Source organism: Peromyscus leucopus, chromosome X (genome assembly GCF_004664715.2).
Source record: "Peromyscus leucopus breed LL Stock chromosome X, UCI_PerLeu_2.1, whole genome shotgun sequence".
In the NCBI taxonomy this organism is placed as follows: domain Eukaryota; kingdom Metazoa; phylum Chordata; class Mammalia; order Rodentia; family Cricetidae; genus Peromyscus; species Peromyscus leucopus.
This window is the reverse complement of record NC_051083.1, coordinates 96,968,313-96,991,955: the sequence shown is the minus strand read 5'-3', so window position 1 is coordinate 96,991,955 and position 23,643 is coordinate 96,968,313. Positions and strand designations below refer to the sequence as shown.

The 23,643-nt window shown below is 40.1% G+C and overlaps 1 protein-coding gene across 1 annotated transcript; it reads left to right on the top strand.

The window, feature by feature from the left end:
- Positions 1-22,764, top strand: Capn6 (calpain 6). The gene is made up of 13 exons (XM_028876939.2): positions 1-391; positions 6,936-7,115; positions 13,519-13,650; positions 15,015-15,223; positions 15,737-15,929; positions 16,507-16,700; positions 16,939-17,016; positions 17,112-17,298; positions 18,840-18,962; positions 19,332-19,534; positions 20,074-20,195; positions 20,499-20,635; positions 21,168-22,764. Exons 2-13 carry the CDS (start codon positions 6,951-6,953, stop codon positions 21,348-21,350), a joined length of 1,926 nt encoding a protein of 641 aa, XP_028732772.1. The 5' UTR covers positions 1-391; positions 6,936-6,950; the 3' UTR covers positions 21,351-22,764.
- Positions 22,765-23,643: the final 879 nt, after the last annotated feature.

Below are 23,643 nucleotides of genomic sequence, written 5' to 3'. Positions count from 1 at the left end.
TTTCAAATGTGGCTTTCTGGGTTTTCCAGTTTGCTGGTGGGTGGATCTGGAGTGGGCATCCCATCTGCACATCTGGCAGGGACGCCTTCCAGATTTTCCTTGTGACTCAGGATCAGTTTCTGAGTGCTGGGCGGGGCAAAGGCTCCTGAAGTCGCTGTGAGGCACCTCCCCCTGTGAGCAGAGATTGGTACAGCCCAAATAGTTTTCAGGTTAAGAAAGCCAGAATCTTTGTTCAGCTGCACTGGCTGAACAGACTTAGTGGGGTTACCTGGCTAAGAGCAGCAGCAGCAGCAGCAGCAGCAGCAGCAGCAGCAGCAGCAGCAGCCGTCGCAGCAGCCACAGCAGCCGCAGCAGCAGCAGCCACAGCACCAGGGCTCCTGAGATAACTCAGGTGAGTAGAGCGGGTGTCTACAAATTTAGTTTAAAATTTTATTTTCTGAGATGTAGCTTCTAAGAGACTCAAAGGAACTTCAGATTTATAGTTAATCAAACTTTGATTCTCTTAATGTTACGGTTTGTCTGGATCGAACATGTGTACATGTGTGCGAGTGTATATTAATAGCAGTTTTGAAACGTCTAAAAAGAAATGGAATTTTGGTGGGCTGGATGAAGTGCTTTTGGTCGTGTAGCAGTGAGATGTTTCTGGGAGTTAGCTGGTCAATGTTCTCTGTATGTGCTCTTCGTAAACACTTGGTAAACAAGGACAAACCTATGTGAAAAGTGCGAGGAGAGAAGCTGAATGCCTAGCAGTTTCCCCTGACCCAGAGTTATAGGTGAAGCATTTAAATTCAGGCACAGTCTTGGAGCTACACTGTGTGCCCAAAGTCTATATTCCCTTGAAATGGGGTGCACAGGCTATGGACTGTAACACAATGAAGAGTGGCAGCTAAGGCTATCTTAACTCCCTCTCTGCACAGTTGGGAGCCCTGCTTGCCCTGGAGACAGGTTGATCTTGTCTACTCTATTATCAGCCTCTGGGTCTGGTTTGGTTTCCCTCTGATTTTATCTTCAGTTTAACTTTTGAATTGCAGTCAAGCTTCCAACCCCCACCCGACCCTACTACCCTGCTGCTGGGGCTTCACTGGGCTACTTGACCAGGGCTGGCTTCACCAATGGTCAGGAAAAGGGAGCTGCCACACATTGCAGTGGAAACAAGTGGGTGTGAGGGTTTAGCACTCGAAGTCTGGTGAAAAAGCACGTCGGAAAATTCAGCAAATTCTGCTGTTCTGCCTGTTACAGCAAAATGCGTCCTGGTTTGTATTAATGTTATTAAACTTCAGCAAATGTTTCATTTGTTAATCTTTGTTGTGAAATTAACGGGCTCTTTATGGTCTGTATGAATAACAAAAATCATGGGGGGGGGGTGCTAACTAACTCTCTCTTTCCCTGGGAGTTTCTGTGTGCGTGCATGAGTGCGTGCGTGTGTGCGTGCGTGCATGCGTGCGTGCGTGTGTGTGTGTGTGTGTGTGTGTGTGTATGTGTGTGTATGTGTGTGTGTGTGTTCATGCATGTACATGCCCATGCCCACATGCATGATCGCATGCACATATGCTCTTGTGTGTGCATATGCACTCATGTGTATGGGTGTGCACAAATGTGTGTGAATACTTTGTATTTGAACAGCATTCTTTATTCACCCTTAGAGTTTCCAGTGGTCCAGGAAACAGATTAAATATTTACATGGTCAGGAATAGGTTAAAAAAGCAGGCTTTCTATATCTTTGCAAGTTTTCAGTTCCAAATTAAAAGCAGAAAACAGCCCCGTTGTGACCCCAAAACAGTTACTTTGATTATCCTTGATTTGAAATCATATCACCTTCTGACAAGTTTGCAACTCAAAAAACAAGACTCCTACGTGGATTCTTGCAAAAAAAAAAGGACAGTGGGAATGTTCAAAAGAAATGTCTTGTAGTTTTGTGTCTGTATGCTGCCTTCCTATCACAGTTCTTTCTTGTTTCAAAATAGAATCTTGGTGAAAGAGTCAGTAGGTTCCAGTTTTAGTGCCAACTCTGTTACTATGTAACCCTGCTAAAGTCGCTTTACTTTACAGTGAAAGAAAGAAGTTGTACTAACTGGTTCTAAGAGTCCTTCCAGAAAAAACATTGTATAAAAATCAGAATTACATTCTCAAAAGACTGTAAAATTAGACTTTTAGGATAAGCTTAGTCAGCCAAGAGAGCAAGTCAGCCAAAAATGGGAGGTGGAATAGGGAGCAAAGAATGGCAGAGGGGCCATTTTATATAGGTCTTTTAAATGTCAATGTGTGTCTTATTTTAAGCATGTGATCATATTTCCTGTTTCTAAGAAATGAGATTTAATTTGCTAAAATTAACCATTCCCTAATACAACTGCTATATGTTAGCTTATTTTTAACAATCAAAAAGTACACTCACATACTTTATTTCTTTAGCTCTTTCCAATAGCACCCTGAGGTACGCAGGGCAGCCATTAGATTCCTGGTGTGCCTACGGGGAAACTGAGGGTGGAACATGTTATCTCCAGTAAGTGAGGGCATTGGGGAGTTGATCGTGAATCTCCTGGCTATGCATGATCTTTTTATGATTTTTGATTTTCTTTCTTTGAACACAGACAGAGTAAATATATCCTATGGAAAACAGCAGAATTGATCAGGAGAACTTTAAGGCTCCTTTCAGATCCCAAAATATCTGACCAAATCCTTGACTCTCAACAGCCACATCTACATTTCCTGGCAGATATGTAACCACAGATGTAAGACAAAATTCTCCTTATGCAGAAATGGAAAGCACTGTTCTCTGTGTAGCATGTGGATGCTGACTTTTTTTTCTCCCCATCAAAGCCCAATGAATGTCCTCCATCACCTCCAGTAGTGGTGATAAGATTATGTATACAGTAGGGCAGAGTTAGTCTCCTGTACTCAATCGCCTCCTTTTTTTCCTTTACCTTTAATTTCTGTAGAATAAAGGGGCGAAGGTAGCTAGAGATAGTATCATCAGAGCCATACTTTCTTGCCGTACGTCCCTTACTGCCTTCCTCAACTACTCACTTGAATCCAAAGTGATTTGTGATCAGAGATCTGAACTCTTTCGGTCGATTTTGTTTTAGCACTACTTTGGTGTCTGTTCTAAGGTTGGCCCACAGTTACAAAGCAAATGATTTTCCACTAAGAATCCACCTGCCTCCTCAAAGCTTCAAGTTCAATGAGCAGCAAAATCCCTTTCTCCTAGCTGCAGCTTTGAGTTCCACGTGGCAGTCTCCCTCCATTTTCCCCTGGCAACTTCCCACGTGCTAAGCCTGCCCCGTCCATTGTCTTGGTAAACACAGTGTCCCTCACATTCTTTCTTTAGACAGTGGGTCTGAATTCTAATAATTCTGCCTAAGGCTATGACCTTAATGACAAGCCTGCAGTTTGTTCTGCCTAGCCACAGTTGCCACTGGCCCTCAGGGCACACAGTCGCTCTTCAGAATTGTTCATACTCCAGATGTTACCTAGAAATCTGGGGGTTATAGTAAAGCCCTAGCTTTTGTCTTTGTCTATACCCTTTCCTAATGTGGGATCACTAACTTAATGACCATCTCTTTCATACCATCACATTGTGCAGTAGAAGAGTAAGAAAGAAATGTTCCTGTCTCCGCACACCTCTGCTTTGAGAAAGAAAATTGTTCATAATTATACCAGCCTATACATTTCTGGGTTTCCACATTTTCTGAGAGCTAGCTAATGAGCCCTTGGATGCAAAGGGTTTGAATTCTCTTTCAACCATCATTAAACCATGAAAATAAAGAACCTTTTCAATATCCACCATGGCAATAAATTCTAGGCAGAATGCCTCAAAGTTGGGCATCATGTTTGCTTTGGAGGATTTCCCCATTTGAACTAAAAAAAATCCTTTCTCTAAAAAATGCAGTGACCAAAAGATGAAGTGTGGTATAATGGAAAACCACGGACCAGGTCTGGCATTCCACAGAATGGGGTTTGAATCGGTCTTGCCAGTTTCTAGCTGCTGTTTCTCTGACTTGCCATTTCTGAGAGTACACAATGGAGGGCCCAGGTCGTATCTTACAAATCATGGCTGCTGCAAAGAACAAGCATGCTAGCTCAATTGGACAATATACATTTCAAATAATTTGTCACATAAACATTGATTTTCTACTTAAGACAGTTACCTGTTTGACAAATATTGTCTGTATAATGCTGAGATGCTGAACGAGGTGCCTAGCAATAAGAGGGTTTAATGTATATTTTGCAACCACAGGGCACTTTCTACGTATTCAAAGTTGGTTAACACTGTCTCAGTAGTTATAGCTATAGCTTAAGGGAGAAGGATACATGTCTCCGATCTCATGATAATGATACCGAAGCAAAAAGAGATCAAGGTCCTTGAGCAAATTGAGCACAGTTGTCATGTTCTTTAGTCAGCAATGGGCGTCAATTCCACTGTTTAAGTCCAGTAGGATTTAGGACTACAATTGTACCCCAATGAAAGTTCAAATACATATGTCTCGATGAGTCCTGAAATGAAAGCATTTTCATGCAAAAGGTATTCATTTTCTCAAGATATGACCCACCAATACCAGCTGTCTCTTCTGTCTCAGAAATAACCTACGTGGATCATAGCGTGGTTTATTGTTGCTTTGGTTTCAATTTAGATGTATGTGTGTGAGAGAGAGAGAGAGACAGAGAGAGAGAGAGAGACAGAGACAGAGACAGAGAGAGACAGAGACAGAGACAGAGAGGAGAGAGGGGGGAGAAAACAATTTGTGGGAGCCCGTTCTCTCCTTTTACCATGTAATTCTTGGGGATTGAACTTAGGTCACCAGGCTTGGCAGCAAGTGCCCTTACCCCATGAGCCATCTTGCTAGCCCTATTTTGTTGTCTTTAAATCAAACCTAATTTTGTTGAATTGATGCTGCTTCTGTGTTTAGACAGGCTCTCTTTGTAACAAATTCCTCTTGCAAGCTCTTGTGAGCTTTACTAGTTGACTGATTAGCAAAGGAGACTTTGTGAGAGCACATGGCTTTCCTGGGCAGGAAATACCCATTTATCCAGAATGTTCAGGCACTAGGAAGTTCTGGCAAACTAAATGTCCTAATTGCCTCAGACTGTCCTGTATTTACAGCCCCCAGCCTCTGGCGATCCACCAAACCTTCTAGGGAAAGCGAGAAGCTCAGGGTAATTTGCTGTAACTCTGAACGCACATGAAAATTAGAGTCCGTTTGTAATCGGGTCTGAAAAAGAAGCCTGGGCAAACACTCAGGTTGACTCTGTTGCTTAACTGAGAATTATTACTGATGACACCCGTGATTTCAAATACAGTGTTTACACTAACAACTAAAACAAGGGAACAGGCTTGAATCTGGCTAGAAGAAACCATATTGGTGTTTTGTAGGATTTCCATCATCCTTAATTTGAAAAAAAAAATTGACAATAAATAAGGCTTTGGAAAAATTGTGATTATGTTCATTATCTCAATATTTGAGTCAAGAGAAAGGACATTTTTCTTACACATATCTTGCAAATAGCTTTGCATAAAATTATATTGAGAATTTAGATTGAAAGATTTATAATTTTCATTCGGGGGGAACTGTTTCATCATGAGACAGCGCACTATGGCACTAAAGTGCATGCAAAGACCTAATAGACAGGTATTGTTGATATAATTACTTTTAGAAAATAATAAATGCCACAGTAGTGCCTGGAAGATGGTTTCCTGTAAAAGCATGGGGAGCTGAATTTGAATCCCCAGGACACACAAGGAAGTCAACTGCAGTAGTATACATGTGGAATCCCAGTGAACTAATATAGCCAGTTTGGGGCTTTTGTTCTTTGTTTTTGTAAATTTCACCCATTTTTTTTTTAGAACTCTGAACCATAGGTTTTCAGTTTTAATTGTACTGGGCTCATAAAATCATTGGAATAAAGTTTTAATGTAGCTGACACCATAAAAATCTCACAACATTTTTTCATTTACTACTAAAGGTCAGAGGAATATTGTTTAACTCACTACAAATCTATCCTTGTGAATTCAAGTAACGACATAGAAAGATCTATTATCACTACAAAGCTATTTAAAATCAAATTTTAAATTATCTTCATACAAACCAGTTGTTAAGGATATTTGAATGCAGTCTGCCAGACTTTGTATTTTTAAAAAACACTATATTAATTTTGTTTAGCTAGGTGGAGTTTTCCTTTATTATTGTTTTTAAAGAAAAAAGAAGCAATAGTGTATTATATTGCTATGGGATAAAAACCGTCGGTCAAATTAGTGTAATTGAATTTCAGAGGCTCCTTTTTTATTTTGGAGTCTGCAAATGATTGTACATTTTTGAAGGGAAAAAAGACCATATAATCTTTCTATCTTTTTATGTGTGTTTGGAGGCTATCTGCTGAGCTCTGTTTCTTACATTAGCCTTCTTGGCCAATAGTAAAACAGACAAACTCTTTAAATGATCAAATTAAAGCAGCTATGTAAAAGGATTTGTTAGAATTTAAAGAAGCTGTTTCTCCCCTCTGCACCACGTGTGCAGCTCTCCAGGACACTGACTCATCCTGAACACGGGAAAATGATTCTTTCTCCTTTATCATCAAATTTCAGCTGAGCTTTTCTGAGGTGTTCCATGTCAGTAGAAGTGGAAAATTACCTTTTACATCATAATGATTCATGCTTAGCTGACAATCGGCACATCTGTTACTTATTTTCCCAGTGAGACTGTTAAAGTACATGTCCCATTCGGCAGATAAACAAACCGAGGTCCTCAAATGGTTAGGTGCTTACCCAGGGCCCAGTATTTATTTGAACTTTGACTCTTCTTTTCTTGAACATAGATAGTGTCTTTGCCTCAGTCCGAAGGCTCTGGGAGGAAGCCTTCTCAGCGACTGCTATTTGTGGAATTTCAGGTAATCCCTGAAAGACCTGAGAACTTCCTCCAAAGTAATATTTTTTGTCGTTCTAGACTTAGTTGGCTAACATGGGTCCTCCTCTGAAGCTCTTCAAAAACCAAAAGTACCAAGAACTGAAGCAGGAATGCGTCAAAGATGGCCGGCTTTTCTGTGACCCCACCTTCCTGCCGGAGAATGATTCTCTGTTTTTCAACCGTCTGCTTCCAGGAAAGGTTGTGTGGAAACGTCCTCAGGTAACTCATTTTTCTGTCTCCTTGATCTCCGTCTGATTCCAAACTCCACCTAACTAACCCACTATTTCACTTACATTGACCTACTGTTAAGAACAAATTAAAAGTCAGTCTTCTTTCTTCCTTTCACTGTTGAGTTATAATTAACAAATAAAAACTGTGTGTGTGTGTGTGTGTGTGTGTGTGTGTGTGTGAATTATATGATGTTTACATATGCCTACACAATTTAAAATGGCTAACATAAATGAATTGGCATATCCATCACCTTACACAGAGGCAGCATTAAAGTTTGCTTTAGCTTGAAAAGACTAAAAATTTAGTTGATTAGTCATATAAAAAGTGCGACAGCAAAAAAGGAAATACACTGTGCTTATTTTTTTTAGAACTTCATTTGAGTAAACATTGCAATCTAGGAAGAAATTATACTCTTGTCTTTTCAGTTAGCTGCCTGTCACACTAACTTAAGGATAATCTCAGATCAATGAGGCCAATATCTTCTTAGACAGTTTAGCATCAGTGAAATAATTTCTATGTGGAGAATTCAGAGCTTGCATTGGGAGAGTGAGGCTTTTGAACTGTTTATTAGATATTATCCACACTGTCATTCCAGGATTAGCTAATGGGATTTACATATAACTGTAGTCTTTCAACACCCATTAATATTAATTAATAATTATTATGGTTCTCAATGGAACATTTATATGCTGTGTCTCACAGCAGGGATCAACAACTCTACATAAGCTGTATATGAGCTAGAGCTCAATGTACACTAAGATACAGTGATAGAGTCTGGACAGAAATTAGCAACCTTGCTTTATCAAGAGGTTATAACTGAAGGAAGTATAATCTATTAGAGATGCTTCCCAATGACCAGGGATATAGGCCATGAAGAGATAAAATAAAGGGCAAGTTCTTGGACTGAAGACTCCCTTTGTCTTTTTATGTATGGCTGTGAATCACCTTAGTCATCAATTCAATGTTTGTCCTCGTTAAGGAATCAACACCAATCGTTGTTGTTGTTGCAATTTCCACCAGTTAAACCAGTTAAACTCTTAAAAGGAGTTCTTTAGTTCATACACATTGCCACCAGGTGGTGCCAAGATACATTGGTTTCAATAAGTCTTTTTGTTTGTTTGTTTGTTTGTTATACTTGAAGAAAGGGATGGGCCAGCTAAAGTATTGAAGTCTCTTCTTTAATATTATATTTTTATGAAGAATAAAATGTCCTATTGACTGGTGTTGGCTCACAAAGAATGATCCCTAGTAAACGTAGAAGACTAGAACTGACTTGCCTTTAGATGCATCTCACCCCTCAGTCGTGGCTCAGTTCTTTGTACTTTGCCTTCTTCACCCAAATTTTGTAGATTTAATCCTAGATGGATTTGCAGGGAAAGAAAAAAAAACTTAATCATTGTGGCAAACATCTATTTTTTTCCTCTAAGGCAAATAATACTCCTTCTAGAATAAGGCTCCATAGTAAGGGCATATGTGTGTGGATGGGTGGAGAATAAACAAGGGGCAAAAGGAATATGCAATTATGACATGCCTAGTATGGATTGGATTCTACTTTGGAGCTCTCTATATATTATTTCACTTCATCCTTATTGACCATGGCTTAGCAAGGTAGGTATTTTACAATTTCTTTCATGTAATTCACTTTTCCTTGTTTAAAAAAATAAAAGGGAGCTTGGCATTGGGGCACTTGTGTTTAATCGCAGCACTCAAGAGGCAGAGACATGCAGATCTCTGAGTTCAAGCCCAGCCTAGTCTACAGAGCAAGTTCCAGGACAGCCAGGGCTACACAGAGAAACCCTGTCTCGAAAATCCAAAAATAAATAAATAAAATAACAGGGGTCTGCAACATGGCTCATTGGGTAAGAGATCATGGTTTCTACAGAAAGTGATTTTAAGGTGTTTTGTAATGTTTACACAATCAGATAAAGTTGAATAGACTTTTGTCCTTTCTCCAAATGCTATATTAATTTTAATTCTGTATTTCAAGTAGTTTTCATTTTTATTGGAAGCACAATTTGTATCACATGGAATTTATATGTTTGAAGTGTACAATGTGACCATTTTTGGTAGATTTATAGAGTTGTGCAAATATTACTACAATCCAATTATACAACAATAGTTGCATCAATTGGTTAAGATCTCTATGTTCTGCCAAACTGAACAGGGGAAAGCCACTGGGCCTCAACCCTACACAATAACTATAGGCAACCGAGGAAAACTGGGAATGGGAGAAGTAGCTTTCTTCCAAGGAGCTCTGAAAACATTCATGTAAGTAACTTATACAGACTGAATAGGTTACATTTAGGAATATGTATGTATGTACATATACATAGATGCATTGCAATGGCAATTAATGAAAAAAAGAGCCCAGAAATTTGAAGGAGAGTGGGGACGGGCATATGGGAAGGTTTGAAGGGAGGAAATGGAAAGGAGAAATGATATAGTTGTATTATAATCTAAAAAATGAGAAAAATAAAAATCAAAGCTCTCCACATTCATTCCCAGTGAGTTACCCCTCGTTCACCAGCCACCACTATTCTGCTTCTATTTTATCCAGATTTGCCTATTGTAGACTTTTCCACTAAAATGTAATCTTAAAGTTATGTAGATTCATTCACTTGGCATCTTGTGTAATGACTTGGTTGTTTAGACTGGGTATTGAAATTGAGCTTTTATTCCTAGGTTCCATACTGAGTTCTCTTTGGAAGGAAGTGAATGTTGTACTAGTGATAAAATGTTCACACAGAAATAAAAATTCCCAGAAAGTCAAGTTAGATCCTTGAGAGAGCATGCAACATTGCTCTGTGAGCCCAGATCTACCTATAAACTCCCCGTCTGGAGATGGTTGAATTTTCTAAAGATAAGATAATGGCTACTTGGGCTAGCTCACACAGCCCTCAGTTCCTGAATGGATATCTTATGCCAGTAAGCCTCTAATCCTTCTGGGAATGGTTAATCATGAAGTACTTATTGAAGGGCTGGCCATATCCCTATCTGCTCCCCCAGCTAGATGGTACATAGTGCTTTTGAATTTTCCTCCACTCTTCTGGATGACAGTTATATAAGGAATATTTTATTTTACTGTGGTTCTTTGTGTTTTACTCTGAATTTCAATGCTTGCTGCCATAAAATGTTACTTGCATAAATAATTGCTAAAGGTCTGTATGTAATTGTTCCAAACAGAGTGATCTATGAAGGGCTACAGATCTCATAATTATAATTCCCATTCCACCAGAGGTTTCTGGGAATAGGGATGAGGCAAGAAAAAGTGAGACGTCCCTCAATGCTCAGCCAAGATAATATATTTCCTAGAAAAGATGCTTTCTTTACAGAACATTTATCTTTGGGTGATAGTATTTGGGGAATACTCCAGCTTTTCTTATGTTCAATTTCTCGGTATTATGTATTCTCTACCTAAGAAATTATTTTGCTTTGCCAAACAGCTTAGTTCAAGAATTATTTCAACTGTGCCAGCACATCTGGAGTCATTAGGAACACAGCATCTCCTACAGGTCATCACTACTCTCAAGCCACCCAGATAATATGGATATGTGAGCGGTGGCCTTTCCTTGAACCCCACTTTTAACACACCAACATAGCTCAGGCTGAAATGTCCAATCTATGCTCTGCATCTCAGCTTGGAGTTCCAGAAAATTATCTACAACCTTCCATCTTTAACCTCAACAGGAAGATATCCAGTGTGTCCCAAACTACAGTAAAAGTCACTTAAGAGCCGTTTCATTATTTTTGAGTTACTGCTGAAAAATTCTTAAAGCAGTTAGATTTGCATTGGCTCATTCTTATCTTTCTAACTCCTTGGCTGTTTTCTAGTCTTTAAATGTTTCACATAAGAGGTACAAGATATGGCTTTAGAAGACTTGTTTCATGTCTTTCACATCGTGGTACTTGCTTGTAGTACAAGACTGATTTATTCTTAGTCACTTGACTTATGGAAATCAATGCCTATGGCCGATATTTTCTTCTAAACTCAGGAGCTGGAAAAATCTTTCAGAAAAATGGAGTGTTGAGCAAAGGGCTACAAATTAGGATGGATATCTATGCAGGAGCTTTGCAATGTTATTCCTTTACACATGATCATTGATAAGCTTAAAGATAAAGGGATGAGTCACCCGAAGTCTTGAGGTCTCTTCTTTAACATTATGCTTTTATGGAGACTCAAAAGCTTTAACCTAGATGTCCTCGTGACTAGATGACCAGAGACCTGAGTGGCTGTCCCTATCTGATGACCCTGTTTCTTCATCTGTAAAATAAGTTGACTAAATGGTCTCTAATATTCCTTGTGGTTTTGATATTCCATGACTGATACTGTGTTTTAAAACCCACTGTTGGGTAGTCTATATAAAATGTTGAAGTAAAACAAGGTTGTAATGCATGCTATTAATAATAACTATATCCAACTCATACAAAGAAGATGCTGATCACCCAGTTCCTCATATTTAATCTGTTTATGTGTCTTTTTTGCTCCCTTATGTGACTAGAAGTTCACACATTTAAAGTATTGACTGGGTGTAGACTCCTGTTTATCTAAATTAAACAGATTGCAAAATAACCCCAACCCCTAGTAATACTACATAAAGCAAGGAACTAATTTGCCTTAAAATATATAAAAAAAAACACTTTTTTACCTATCAATACTCACTGAGATGCTTTCTATGCCAGGAAACAATGCTACGTTTCATCTGTTTCCAAGAAATTATTGCATAACTTCACATATTGCTCCAAATAAAGTGCCAATGTCTGACCAAGGGAGGAATGATCGTGCTTCTTAATTTCATCTTAGAAAAAAAGAGGAAACAGAGAGGAGAAGTATTGGGCCCTAATTCATCTAGTACACCTGCTCTGTGCTCAGTAAATGAAAAGAAAAAGGCAGCTTACAACCCATACACTATTTAGATAGAAATAGTCTCCTAAGATAAAAGGTAGTGACAAGACACCAGATATGCATCTTAAACAAAAAGGGACAGAAAGTGCAAAGCTGACAACCCACCTAATCCTTTCCTTTTGGCAGGTTGATGCCCAATTAATCTTCAGTTTGGATGTGTCCCTGCCCAGAAAGTCTATTTCTTTCCAGAGCTATTTTGGCTTTTAACTGATATTTGGAACGCTTCATTCTGTAGACCAGACCCTTCATCAAGGAGAATTATATCCATTACAAAGTAGACATTATACACCAGGAAAAAATAGCTGGTTCTATTTAATAATTTTGGAGGATGTGGGTCTAGATTTTCTTTCCATTTGCAACTGGGATTTATTTCAGCAGGGTATGCAGAATGTCAATTTATGTGCCAACAGCCCGTCCATGAAACTGTTTCCATTTATCAAGACTTAATTGGGATTTGATGTCTTTGAACTCTGCAAGTGCTAATGCTCTGAGCCACATCATGCCTGCAATTATACAATGTTACATATTCCTTTGCTCACGCCTGCCGCTCTATCTGCTGTGCCTCGATGTTTCTGCCTTGCCCTGTGACCTATCAGTAGTCAGCTCAAATAATGAATCACTCACCACAATATCCATTCCATCACTGGATGAACTTGGGGGATTCTTTCTTTCTAGGCACTGATTATACTTTGAAAGCAGCTCCATTTTACTTTCATCACGTTTTGTTGTAGTTCCATTATTTGACTTTCATTGTTCCTACTCACAGTGGGAATGACCCAGTTAATGATATACTGAAATAAAAACACATGTGTAATCCCCTAGCAAATACTGCCCCCACTCTCCAGCCAGACACTTTTGGAATATATACCACAGGGACAGTGTCCACTGACGTAGTCCTGTGAATGGCTCATTAACACCTGCTGTTAATGCTGCTGTCATTTATATTCACATAAACGTGGGGGTTGGGAAAGCTGGTTGTCATGGAAACTGCTGTTGGTTTTGCTTGTGTTAGAAAAGGGCTTTCTGTCTAGTCTCCTAACTCATTTTTCCTAGAGAAGGCGATGCATTAATGGTCACCTCTGTCAGACCTTGTCTCTTAAAGGTAATTGTCCTTCTAAGCATGGGTACTTCAGGGAAAATCTCATCCTGACAAAAATGAGATCAGATTGCAATGTGCTAATTCTTAGTTCTAGTCTTCCAGTGTTCACTGCTGTGGTTAAAAATGCCTCCAAAGCCCAGGCCATCCTATCTCATTCCATTCTCTCCTTCCGTTTCTATTCACCACATGGTCATTTTCTGTGCATAGGCTACCCACTTCTTTGTGTTTTACCACAAATCTCCCCAACCTTCCCTTTATCCCGGAATCTATAAAAATCCTATCCACACTTAACCCTATCTCCTCTGTAGGCTGTTCTGCTTATCTCAGCTTCTAGTGATCCTTAAAAACCTCCTCCCAGACTCCTGCATAACAAATTCCTGTATCTCCAGGACATTTCTGATGACCCTCATTTGATTGTGGGCAACATCAGCAACCACCAGCTGATCCAGGGGAGACTGGGGAACAAGTCAATGATCCCTGCATTTTCCTGTTTGGCTGTTCAGGAGTCACACTGGACAAAGGTATGATCTTTTCTTTGGGCTCTAAGTCTAGTTCCACTTCCTTCTTGAATAACTTGACAATCAGTTCCTAACTTTTTTGAGATCATTCTATTTTCTGAAGCCAGAAGTATTATGGTGACTTATTTCTGTTATAAGAGTGGTCACAAACATAGGCAAACTGAATTTTATAATGAAAATCCGTATACACTGCCTTCCCGCACGGACATTTCGCTGGACTTGCTTTGTCATATATACTAGTTGCTCTTCTGCTGTCATCTGGAATGTTTGGACTGAATAGTTCTTCATATTACGTTCTTTGTCCCAGTTTGTTCTGAAGTGAGTAGAAGCTGGGAACTCATTAACACACACACACACACACACACACACACACACACACACACACGCGCGCGCGCGTAACAGCAAAGGTGAAAAAAGACAGAAATGGATCCTTGAAAGGGTGCTAATAAATTATTACTAGTACAAAAATTCCTTTACTATTCAGAGGAAACTGAAAACAACAAAGAATATTCGATTTGGGACAATAAGCACTTTCCTAATAAAAACAAATTAAGAATATTTATGTGCAATTGCTGTAATAGAATTCCAAAAATGTGATTTTATTATTGACATGACTAAAGTTCATATTATGTAGACTAAGTCTACATGAAACTCTAGACATACAAACCAGAGTGAGCATTGTATTTTTATTGGTTTTAATTTTTAAGATTTTTTTTTACTTTATTGCTTATTTGCCCGTGTGAGTATGTATATGCATGTGTGTGTGGAAGGGTGATTTCCCATCTGCACTCATGGAGGCTAGAAGAGGGCATTCAGTATCTTCCTCTTGCACTCTTGACCTATTTACTTTGAGGCAGAGTCTATCCCTGAAGCCAGAATTCATGTTTCCTCCACTAATCTAGAAGCCATAATGTCCCCCAAATTCTCCTGTATCTCCCCTCTGAGGAGCTGGGATCACACTTGGCTTGTTACTTAGGTGCTAGGATCCAAACTCCAGGACTAGTGATTATGGAGTAAATGTTCTCAATAAGTGAACCATCTCTCTGATCTTGATATTACTTTTAAATGCCTTGTTCATGTGTTTAAACATTTGATCATGAATCTACATGTATAGTCTATCATTTAGTTTATTGATATCTATGGGGACCCCTCCAACTGTCTCTCCAGTACCCTATGTATTCTGAGCAACAATGGTAGGTATAGTAATATCACACACAGCAAAACTGACCTGTGGAAACAAAAGTTGTGGATAAAATGCTTTGGGAAGCTTCCATTTGCTATATGGTTTTCCTAGGACTTCACTATAACCTGTATATCTGGATATAGTCTTGTGAATAACATTTGACTAAATGTTCTTACCTTTTCAGGTAATCCCCAACCATAAGGAACAGGAATGGGATCCTCAAAAGCCAGAAAAATATGCTGGAATATTTCGCTTCCGTTTCTGGCATTTTGGAGAATTGACTGAGGTGGTAATTGATGACTTGCTGCCCACCATCAATGGAGATCTGGTCTTCTCATTCTCCACCTCCATGAATGAGTTTTGGAATGCTCTCCTGGAAAAAGCTTATGCAAAGTAAGAAGGGGTTTGATGTATCATATATCGGTGGTCATGATACATGAAGAAAGGAAGATCACATTGGTCTTTGGGAATGCATTCTCTCCCACTCAACCCCAGGGTTAAAACTGGGCTGCATCTAAGTAAGATTTAAGACATTTCTTTAGCCCTAGCTCTGCCTCTCAGAACTCATAGATATCAGAGGAATCAACTGTGCTTGCTTCTGTTAAATCCTAGGTCTCCTAGGTAATCTTTCAGGTTGTTAATCTGAAGTTAACAAGAAAGTCTTATCTCCTTTTAACCTTGCCTACCATCTGCCTATAGGAACAAGTTTCTACATGGACTAGCATTTATCAACAGAACCTAAGCCAGTAAAGTTTTAATTGTAATCTCAAAGTATTTCTCACTTCATATCCAGAGAAAAGCCAAGCTGGTAAAGGTTGAAGAGTGATTGTTTTAATTCTTGGGAACTTGATGTCCTTGACCTGGATAAATAATTTCACTAATATCACTCTGCATCCTTGCTTCCAGGATGCTAGGCTGTTATGAGGCCTTGGATGGTTTGACCATTACTGATATCATCATGGACTTCACCGGCACATTGGCTGAAATCGTTGACATGCAGAAAGGAAGATACACTGATCTTGTTGAGGAGAAGTACAAGCTGTTCCGAGAGCTGTACAAAACCTTCACCAAAGGGGGTCTAATTTGTTGCTCCATTGAGGTTTGTGTTCACCCCAAACAGCTACTTTATGCTCACTCTTGGCAAAAAAAGATTAACAAAATTTAGTAGGGAACATTGTATTTAACCCAGAGATTCACAAAAAGAGCCATTAATGGAACTCAGAAAGCTAACATAGGCATGGAGTACTGCTTGGAGACTGAGGTACACTAATTTTTTTATCCCTTTGATCCTCAGTCATTCCACTGATGATGGCCAAGGAACCATCCAAGTTGGTGTAAATAGCTTCTGGTAAATTATTAAATTGGCCCCTGGATATTGAAGTTATAACTGTTCCCTCAAAGAATAAATCTACCCTATCATATTTTTTTTTAAAAAAATCACAGTTCATATTAATGTAGGACAGTGATTATTTGGAATTTGAACTTTTAAATTAAGTTATTATATTACATTATTTTCTTTCTTTTACTTTTGTGATGGATTAGATATCAGGGTCTAATTTCCATCTGCATATGGACAACTTGATTCAGTCATGCTGGGATGATCCAACTAAGGGAGAAGGGGATCCAGGATTTGGTGTCCCAATCCTATGACCTTATCTGTCTTTCTTTGCTACCAGTCTCCCAGCCAGGAGGAACAAGAAGTTGAAACAGACTGGGGCCTACTGAAGGGCCATACCTATACCATGACTGATATTCGCAAGCTCCGCCTTGGAGAAAGACTCGTGGAAGTCTTCAGTGCTGAGAAGCTGTATATGGTTCGCCTGAGGAATCCACTGGGAAGACAAGAATGGAGTGGCCCCTGGAGTGAAATGTAAGTGACATTTCACTTTCATTGCTACACCTCCCAATCTCTGTAGTTCTCCGAAACCTAACTCTCTAGACTGCTAGTAGGCTGTCAAGTAACAGAGACATCTCTGAGCTCTAGTAAGGTATGGGATCTGCAACCCAGTCAGAGATAAAATAAAGCAGGTCTAATCCTCATTCATTATCTTCTTTTGGCATCCTGGCAAGCATAATGACTTATCTGTTTATTCTTTGTTTGCTTTTAGTTCTGAAGAGTGGCAGCAACTGACTGTAACAGATCGCAAGAACCTGGGGCTTGTCATGTCTGATGATGGAGAGTTTTGGTGAGAAGTCTTTCTGCAACAAGGAATTTGGGTCTCTCACTAGAAATACACGCTAAGTTGAATCTTCATTTCTTTCCCCCGTTCCTTCCATTTAGGATGAGTCTGGAAGATTTTTGCCAAAACTTTCACAAACTGAATGTCTGCCGCAATGTGAACAACCCTGTTTTTGGCCGCAAAGAACTGGAATCAGTGGTGGGATGTTGGACTGTGGATGATGACCCTCTGATGAACCGATCAGGTGGTTGCTATAACAACCGTGATACCTTCCTGCAGAATCCTCAGGTTAGAATTAATTATTGTCCATTGCCTCCAAGCTACCCAGCCAATAGAAATCCAGATCTCACTTTGGTCCTCTCTAGAGTATTCATTTAGCATCAGGTCTTCCAATCTTTTGTGTAATACTCATCAACCACAAACCCTAGGGATTGACTCAGATGCTCCTAAGACCCAGAAGACAAGGTCTCTTTGGGGAGACTTACCTTGGAATATTTTCAAATGTGTGTCAGTTTCTCCAGCTGCCTCCTCCTGTTCTGAATGTTACAGCTCATAACTCTTGCTTTCTGGTGATGGTCTCACACAGCAGAGAGAAGATCTACTTCCAGATGCTGTCTCAGTTCTTCCTCCTTTGTCTTTACTGCCCAGTTGTTCACCTGATTCTCTCTCTCTCTCTCTCTCTCTCTCTCTCTCTCTCTCTCTCTCTCTCTCTCTCTCTCTCTCTTTCACACACACAAAGAGACAGACACAGACACACAGACAGACACACAGACACACAGACACACACACACACACGCACACACACACACACCATACTTTTAGCCCTTTTTATATAGGTTACACTTCTAAAACCCACCATTATAACTTGTTTTTTCCTTTTGAGAATGAGGTAATTTTTTCCTCAGGATTGAAATCACTGCCCTGTCAATTTCTCCTTCCATCTATCTACCACCATAATCCTATTATCAGTGACATTATAGGTGGTCAGGCCAGGCACATCCCAAGAAAGCAACAGCAAAACTCCCCCAAGCATCCCAAGCCTGAATTTATAATGACCTATATGAAGATGTGCTAAAGTACAGCAGATGTAACTCTGGCTATGCTCTTGCCTCACTGCCCACGGACAGGTCTCTTCTTCCTACAGACCTTATTGCCCAGGCATCTTAGAGAACACTGAGGCTTGGAAAACTGGTTTATTTAATTCATAATTTTCTTCGTACTTTCCATCTTAGTGACCCCTATAAAAATTTCGTTATTGTTACCCCTCCCCAACATCACTCCCACTTAGACCCTAGAAAGGTTTCAGGTACTAGGCAACTGTACCAAACTGGGGGAATGGCTTCTCTGAATGTATATACACAAGATTGACCTTTGGGGGCCCTTGTCTGGGTTACTCACATGTCTGGATTGGCTTTATAAATCCACCAAGGACTATGTGGCAAAGTCTGTTGAGTGGGATATGAATGCTTTCTGTCTTTATGAATTCTGAAGTGTTTCTGTATATAGTTTAAACACAAGGGTATAGTAACAGGAAGAAATGAATAACTTAGCAGGAACATACATATTAAAACTTACCCTCCTTGGCACCAAAGACCTAAAAATGGAGTTGCCTCTCAGTACATGCTAGATGCTACAGAGAAAAGCAAGTATAATGATCTTTACTTAGTAGTGAATTAATTTTCTGTGATATCATTGTCTTGTTAATAGTAAAGCTCAGAAATGAACCCGAGACTCTGCTTCCCATTATAGATTTTTATTCCGTGAACTTTAGGCTAGATTATCTTAAATTGGTGTACTAATTCATCTCTTTAATGGCCCCTTTCCCTCAGTACATCTTCACTGTGCCTGAGGATGGCCATAAGGTCATAATGTCACTGCAGCAGAAGGACCTACGCACTTACCGCCGAATGGGAAGACCTGACAATTACATCATTGGTTTTGAGCTCTTCAAGGTAAGAACAGCATTTAGGGGCTGGAGAGATGGCTCAGTGGTTAAGAGCACTGACTGCTCTTCTGGAGGTCCTGAGTTCAATTCCCAGCAACCACATGGTGGCTCACAACCATCCATAATGAGATCCGGTGCCCTCTTCTGGCTTGCAAGGGCACACGCAGGCAGAACACTGTATATATAATAAATAAATAAATCTTTAAAAAAAGAACAGCATTTAGAGCAGAAAGAATAAGAGCATTCTGAGTCTACATTAGGAGGCTTTAGAGCCAGGAAAATTAGGAAGAGATAAGGAAGACAGCAGAAGTAGAAACTTCTAACATAAAAGCTCTGATCTTAACAGAGTAGAAATCGTCATCTTCCTTGATTCTAGGTGGAGATGAACCGCAGATTCCGCCTTCACCATCTGTATGTTCAGGAGCGTGCTGGGACTTCCACCTATATTGACACCCGTACTGTGTTTCTGAGCAAGTATCTGAAGAAGGGCAGCTACGTGCTTGTCCCAACCATGTTCCAGCATGGCCGCACCAGCGAATTTCTACTCAGAATCTTCTCCGAAGTGCCTGTCCAGCTCAGGTTTAGTTTTATTTTTATCATCTAACTCTTGTTCTCTTTTCCTTTGAGTTCTCTTCACCCATTTTCCTCCATGCATACAGTCGATGAGACACTATTCTCAATCCTGACCTCACTAATTGAAATGAAAGTGGTCAAAATATTTCTCAGAGTAGAGTTCTGGAAAATTCCCCAATGGAGATCTGAGATTTAGAGCTCTGATCTGGCATTTAGAAGGAGGGGCCCATCACTTACGCTCTGCAACTTGTAGTTTATCTTCAGCTCCCTGGTTGGTTCTATCTTTTTATGAGTCGTTAAGCTCCTCTATCTTGTTCTCAGTGTAGCATAGCTTAAGCTACACTTTACTCCAGCTGTACCCACTTGTGTCTTTAAGTGCCAGTCCTGCAATCCAGAGAAAAGAAAATCACACTCATAAAAACATAAGCCATGCCTGTGGAGGAATGGGTTATGTCACCCAGTTCCTTACTTGATTCAACAACGAAGTCTACTCAGGCAGGTCCAGATCATTATGAGGTGACATTTTTTTTTTTTTTATGTTCTAGGGAGCTGACATTGGACATGCCCAAGATGTCTTGCTGGAACCTGGCACGTGGCTACCCAAAGGTGGTTACCCAGATCACTGTTCACAGTGCTGAGGGCCTGGAGAAGAAGTATGCCAATGAACGTAAGAACTGCAGGGATGTCCAGGAAAGCCAGCTGCTGTTTCAGTTACTGCATTTATGATTAGAAAACATTATCAACAATTATCTCCATTGGTATTTTCAGTCCAGAGATTTCAACCCTGATAGAGAATAGGTTGTAAACTTTGTTGGGAAATGTCTGCCTAGCAGTCACTTTTCTATACCTATATGACACCTCCTGTTATGTGGAAATTTCCAGGTTTGACTCTGTGAAATCATAGCTTCTTGCCCCTCTAGGAAGGAAACTTTAAGTACTGCATTAAAAAACAAGTGCCACTTTGTTCCAGCCGTAAATCCATATCTGGTCATCAAGTGTGGAAAGGAAGAAGTCCGATCCCCTGTCCAGAAGAATACTGTGCATGCCATTTTTGACACACAGGCCATTTTCTACAGAAGGACCACTGACATTCCTATTATCATCCAGGTAAGCATGAACAAGAGATCTCGGGGAGTTTATATTCTCTACCACATACTATATTCTCCCAAGTACCTCATACTTTCAGGATGCAGAGCAAAGGCTCTCTGTTGTGTATTTAGTTTGTACTCAGAACACTTCTCATTAAGCAAAAACATCAACTTCAGTATTCATCTTTACTTTAAAGCACTTTATTTCTCATAGATAGAAGACCATATGCTCATGAACACATACTATAAAGTCCCATGAACAGAAATATTTGCTAATTCTGTTAACTACTATGTTGCCAGATCAGTATGGATAACTTCAGCCTGGCAGTATTTCTGACAATACTTCTGATCAGTTACCTTTATGTAATAAACCCACAAATGAAAGATGATCCCTTGATCTACTTTCCTCTCTATTGCTTGGGACATTATCTTCTCAATCAAAGGACTATCAGGAAAAGAGAAGAATGTCTCTTGATGTACATGCTTGATAGATGTCACTAGATGCATCAGTCTCATGGTTGGCTCCTCACTTCCTTGCTTTGTCTCTTCAGGTCTGGAACAGCAGAAAATTCTGTGATCAGTTCCTGGGGCAGGTTACTCTGGATGCTGACCCCAGTGAGTGCCGTGATCTGAAATCTCTGTACCTGCGTAACAAGGGTGGTCCCACTGCCAAAGTCAAGCAAGGCCACATCAGCTTCAAAGTTATCTCTAGCGATGATCTCACTGAGCTCTAAATATCCAATATCAGAGAATCCTGACAGTTTTCCATCTTTTTATGTCAGGTACCAGGTTTTAGCTAAAATTCACAGTTACTGAAACTCCACATTTATTAACGTTTCCTCTTTTCTGATGTTTCCCATACCTCCCGATCCAAGTAGCATCAGTAGCTACAGAACCTATATACCTCCAGCAGCTGGACAGGGGGAGGTGACAGTCCCATCTGGAGATCACATATTTGCTGAGAAAAGATCCTTAGGGCTTCCGGGGGTGAGATTCAAGTGGGACAGTAACAAGAATCTGGACATGCTACATGTGTCTCTGTTGTTTCCACTTGCCCAACATATCTTCCCTGTAGGGCATATTGAGGAAGCAGGAGAGGCGATCAAGGCCAAGCTGGTCTAGCCTGACATCCCATCTCCTGACTGACACTACAGATTTACCAGCAAAACTTTACCAATAGCAAGAGCTGACTTTAATGGTCCCAGCCCTTACCACCACCACCACCACCACCGGAAAGTGTAGTCCTGCCCTAATTCAAGTCACTCCCCCATAGTGTTTTATCTTCATGTTGAGGAAGCTTCCTAGGTGCTTAATCAAGAGCTGGAGTTCAATGAGGCTGAGACAATGAGAGGGCTTGAACTTCAGTAAAGTGGAAGCTAGCTGTGTGCCACAAGAGGGAAAAGTGGAAGAAGCTGCAGTGGGAGACAAAGCCTCAGTCCCCCATCCATCCACACACACCTACACTCACACATGCGCATGTAGGTGCGCACGAACTACCATTCAGACAGTCAGTGGGCAAGAGTAAGGACTAGTGAAGTATCATGCATACCAAAAAGATGAATGAATCCATTCAGTAATAGGTCAGCCAGTTTGGGGTCCCTGACTACAATGTGAAACCTCTTGCTGCTGCTAGATTTACAAACAAGCCCATTGCCCTGTGCTTCCTAATATCATCGGTACTGAAAATGCTATATGGGAACCTGAGAGTCTGGGTCCCACCCAGACCCCCTCAGGCTTCTCCCTCTGTTGGGAAGCTCCACTCCCCAAGGGTTTGTTTTTCAGTATGTCTACAAAATTTCCTTGTGAATCAGTCATTATATGTGCTTCCCTTCACCCTCATCTATCAGTATTCTGCCCTTTTTCAAGGCCCAGCGTAAAGTCCACCTCCTCCATGAAGTTCATTCAAATTCTACCCCCAAACCCCACCTCCAACAATATTTCAGTGCTTTTGCAATGACGAAAAAAATAAACATAGTCGTAGTACTTAGTGTAGTTCAGCATGCATTCATTTAAAAATACATTTTGTAGCTCCTTTTTTACCTTAATCATTTTCTATCACATGTTGCAGTCTTTGTAACTTTTACAATGCCTTTGCCACAGTGCCTTACAAAAAAAAAATCACAATAAAGTTCATACTCAATAAATTGACTAGTCTTGACTAATTAATGGTATCGGAGGGATGGCAAGGGTGGTAATCTATTGAGACATGTTTCAGAGCACAGATGGTGGGTGCTTTGTGAAACTGTAGCCCAGGGGTGAGTCCGATGATTTCAGTCCTAGCCCAAATCACCCCTTTCTGATGAAGAAGCTTTCTCAATCTTAATTAAGGGTGGGAGTTCAGTGGCACTGTACCAGAAGAGCCTGAGATCAGCTGCACTCTGATGGTGCAGTTGTTTCAGTAGGTGGTTGGCAGATTTGAGCAGGGTCTTCTATTTTTATGATAGTATTTGGGACTACGTACTTTCGAAACCTCCCTGTAGTTAGACTCAAGACCCAAACTGTCCAAGCTAGATCTTCCAAAGGAAGATCCACTAACAAAGGAAAATAGCAACCTTCTTCCTAAATCTTCTTCAGAATCAAACGGATATAGAGCCTTCAACTTATTTGCTGGTTCACTCAATCTGCCATCCTAAACCAGGCTAGGGAGGAAGTTTCTCTCATTTCCCTTAAACTATGCCACTTGCTTAGAATGGATGTCTCACCAGGGGAGATATCTCAGTCAACAAAACAACTCTGAAATACAGGTCTCACTTTCACTCCTTATAATGTTATTCCAGAACACATTATGGGTTTAAATACTGTATAATTTTATAAAAAAATGGAGGTAATGTAATCATTCTATATGGTCACCAGATGGCACTCTGATATTACAATTAAGCTCAAAGACACATTTTTTTTTAGTATGAAAAATTTCCTCAAATTAAAAAGAGAGAGAAACCATTCCCTGTTGAGTGTCTATTGTGTGTTTCATTTATTTTAATGTCCACACAAAACACCAGTATTCTTTCTTCTTTAAGATAAGGAAGG

Excerpts from the sequence above, each read along its gene's own strand:
- Capn6 (XM_028876939.2), top strand. The coding sequence starts at position 6,951 with ATGGGTCCTCCTCTGAAGCTCTTCAAAAACCAAAAGTACCAAGAACTG. Across the intron at positions 7,116-13,518 it reads TTGTGTGGAAACGTCCTCAG|GACATTTCTGATGACCCTCA; the intron begins GTAACTCATTTT and ends CTGTATCTCCAG. Across the intron at positions 15,930-16,506 it reads TAATTTGTTGCTCCATTGAG|TCTCCCAGCCAGGAGGAACA; the intron begins GTTTGTGTTCAC and ends CTTTGCTACCAG.